The 3,574-nt window shown below is 40.9% G+C and overlaps 1 protein-coding gene across 1 annotated transcript; it reads right to left on the bottom strand.

Moving 5' to 3' along the window:
- Positions 1–276: 276 nt before the first annotated feature.
- Positions 277–1,212, bottom strand: LOC147701885 (olfactory receptor 5V1-like). The gene has a single exon (XM_086929383.1). It carries the CDS (start codon positions 1,210–1,212, stop codon positions 277–279), a length of 936 nt encoding a protein of 311 aa, XP_086785509.1.
- Between the last annotated feature and the right edge of the window lie 2,362 nt (positions 1,213–3,574).

The raw sequence follows: 3,574 nt of genomic DNA, 5'->3' as shown, positions 1-3,574 counted from the left end.
TAATGAAATGAAATATGAGCCGTTGATGACAGAAATAAATGCTGTCATCGATGATAATGTGTATTCTGAATGTTGGGGCTTCTGCTTTTGTTGATAGGGAAATGCCTCAATGAACAACTATGTAATTTTGTGTGGTGTGTGGTTAACTTAGGATATTTATTCTTATCTATGAAACACTAGAGTGCATATTTTCTTTGTTTGTACTCCACATGCATTTGAATTATAATCCTTTAAAAGACACCAGGCTATAATTGCTGACAGCCCCATCCAAAATTGTCACACCTTCAGAGAAAAGTGCTTTGCGGTCAACAACCTCTTGAATGCTCCTTTCACCTCGTTGTTCCTTAGGCAGTAGATTACAGGGTTAAGAAGAGGGGTCATGATGCTGTAGAGCATATTGGAGAGACGCACAATGTCAAAGGAGTCACCGGGGCCAGGCCCAATGTAATTGAAGTTTGCGGTTGTGTAGAACACACTCACAACTATGAGGTGAGCAGAGCAGGTCGAGAAAGCCTTACGTCTACCTCGCGCTGAGCTGATCCTTAGAATAGAGGAAATGATGTGGACATAGGACACTAACACAAAGAGAAAAGGGCTCATCCCTAGAAAGACGCTCACAATGTAGAGTAGGTTTTGACTGGTGCGGCTTTTGGAGCAGGAAAGATGTATGAGTGGCGGTACATCGCAGAAGAAGTGATTTATGCCAGTCGCATTGCAAAATGGCAGCTGTGATGTCATTGCTGTGTGCAAGATGGAGTTCAGAAAGCCACCCAGCCAGGATGCAGCCGTCAGTTCCACACAGAGTCGCTGACTTATGATGCTGCCATACCGCAGTGGATTACAAATGGCCACGTAGCGGTCATATGCCATTGCTGCCAGCAGCAGGCACTCAGCTCCTCCGAGTGACACAAAGAAGTAGAGCTGGGCCATACATCCCTCAAAGGAGATCCTTCTGTTCCCAGCCATGGCGTTTCCCAGCATTAAAGGTAGCGTAACGGAAGAGTAGCAGATATCCAGCTGGGACAAATGGCTCAGGAAGAAATACATTGGCATATGCAGGCGAGAATCTATCTGTATGATCGTAAATATTGCCAGATTTCCCATCAGAATCATTAGGTAAAGAAGTAGGAGGAAGATAGACAGGAAAGGCCCTCCTTCTGGAAATCCCAGTAAAACAAACTCTTGTGTAACTGTTATGTTCTTAGCATCCATTTAGAAACTACCTACACAAAAAAACATAAGCAGAATACAATTATGGGTAAGTGAGGGATGCAGAGTGAAGCAATTCTTGTCTTCCTTTCACCTAGACATTCTGCACAGTCATGACGTCCTGTTCACTCATTGGTTATTCATTTGCATTTTTATGTGCTTGCAACATTTAATACAAAATACACCATGACAATATATTGAAAACAAGTCAGTTTATTTTGCTTCAACATGTGGTGGCCACAACAAAAATAAAGGCAAATATATTTTTCCACTGTTCCTAAAAGATCTAGATTTCAAGGGTTGGTAGATTGTAGGTGGAAAAATGATTACCATTTCTATTAAAAATGTTGAGCTTTGGTAAGTGAATTTAGGAAATGTGTGCCAGGAGGACTAGGAAGACGTTTACCAAGGTCAATAATTGTTGCCTTTCTACAGACCTATGGTGTGGGTTGAACGTCTAGCAGCCATTCCCACCCTCTTAAACGTAGGAGTAAATACTAAAACTTAAATGTGATAAACGACATCTGAAAGACACTCGCTTCAGCCAGATCACTGAGGCAAGTTTTTTAAATGGCGATTGTCATCCTGCCTAGGGTCTGTATAGACATTTCTGCTTTAGGTTTGAAATCAAAGGTAACATGAGGCTTGGTGAAGGCCCATGAATTGCCCTTTCAAAGATGATGCTCTGTCAAGAGATGTATGCCTGAGGTGTCCTATCCAAGGTAAAGTTGAGTATTCCTATGGTGTCTGTTACCGTTTCAATCATAGCATTAAGGAAGATGGATGCATTGCAACAAATGCATTCCCTTAATTTCCTTTGTTCCTTCATTTACTACTATTGTTGTCGATGATTTTTGCTCCTTTCTGCTTGAATCCCTTTCAGATCTTCTGATGGATGTCCTTGCTTGGCTCTTTTCTATTCCCTGATGTCAGTGAGTTTGATGCATTGCTTTTCTACTTTAGCATTAATCTTCATCTTCAATAAAGAGTGACAAGATTGTCAAGGTTTTCTATTTGCTCTTAGTGACTTTTTCTCCCAACTGGGCCCTCTTGTGGAGGCACCTAAAATGTTTGTTGTTTACTTTTAAGAAGACAGGGATGGATGCACTGTGGCTACTGGAAGGAATTGCCCTTTCTCTGCAGTTAAGAAGGAAACTTGCCAGACCCTCACAACATCCAGTGCCTAGCTCATCCCCTCACTCATATTGTCTGTCCCCCAAGCCTAATTTGACAGAAGAAATGCCTATATATATAAAGTCGGCCACATCCACCAAAAGAAGGGAGAGTACAGGTCAGCGAGTGTGGGACTCTATCAAAATTGTAGACATACATCCTGAGCAATATTCAAGATTCAAAAGCCTGCACACAGTGTGATGGTTCCATGAAATTTTTATTGGCAGCGCGTTTCAACCCTTCCGGGTCTTCGTCACGGCTCCATAACAAATATCGTGCCCAATCCCCATTAAAGAATACATTTAGTGATGAACATAGAAAAAATACTCAAAATAAGTGGTTTGAAAAAATGTAAAGATATGCATAGCCTCTGTCAGTGATGGCTTACATTTCACAGAAAATTAGCATTTTTATTGAAATTAGTATAGGAAAACCAACAAAAATGAAATACACGTTAGATCATGATACGTTCCGTCAATGATTAAAATTTATGCGATATCCTGACCCTAAAATCACAGGATATATAACAGCCAGGTAGCTGATTGATGGGCATATGACAAATCAGGGTCTTGCACAAGCTGATATCTAGAGCAACTTTTGACAAATACAAAAAGGACATTTCACGATTGCCACGTTCATCATAGGTAAATTATGTCAAAATAAAGCATTCAATATGCCAACTGCAAGAGACTAAACTATGGTGTCTATTGGTTTCAATTTGAGGCACTTATGGAGTTCAAGAAATTCTCTAATGGACTTCTTTGACTGGGAACACACAACATTCCTTGAGTAGAGGTTGTTTTTGTGGCACTTTCTCCTCCAAGATTTACACGAAGCGCAAGGGATTCACTATTGAGTATTTGCATGCCGAGAGAACCTTAAAACTGAAAGATGCATTTGGTAGCTGACGGCTACAGTTCATCAGGCACGCAGCTCAGGGGGTTTAATTGAAGATGCAATCGCTTGGTTCCCCCCTCTTTTTTTTCATGAACTTCTGGAGAAAAGTATATCCAGGAACGAGGGTGTGGTTTAGTCACAGATGCATTTTGTGATCATTATATCCCTTTCCTTAATATATGATAATACATCTCTGAAAGCCAAAAATGAATGAATCGAAACAGAAAAGGCTAGGAGTAGCCAAGGATCTGCTTAATGACGAGGATGACAGTTTTGTTGGAAACACTGTGCCGCG

This window comes from Lissotriton vulgaris, chromosome 7, assembly GCF_964263255.1.
Source record: "Lissotriton vulgaris chromosome 7, aLisVul1.2, whole genome shotgun sequence".
In the NCBI taxonomy this organism is placed as follows: Eukaryota; Metazoa; Chordata; class Amphibia; order Caudata; family Salamandridae; genus Lissotriton; species Lissotriton vulgaris.
The sequence above is the reverse complement of the archived record's forward strand: the minus strand, read 5'-3'. Positions and strand labels throughout refer to the sequence as shown.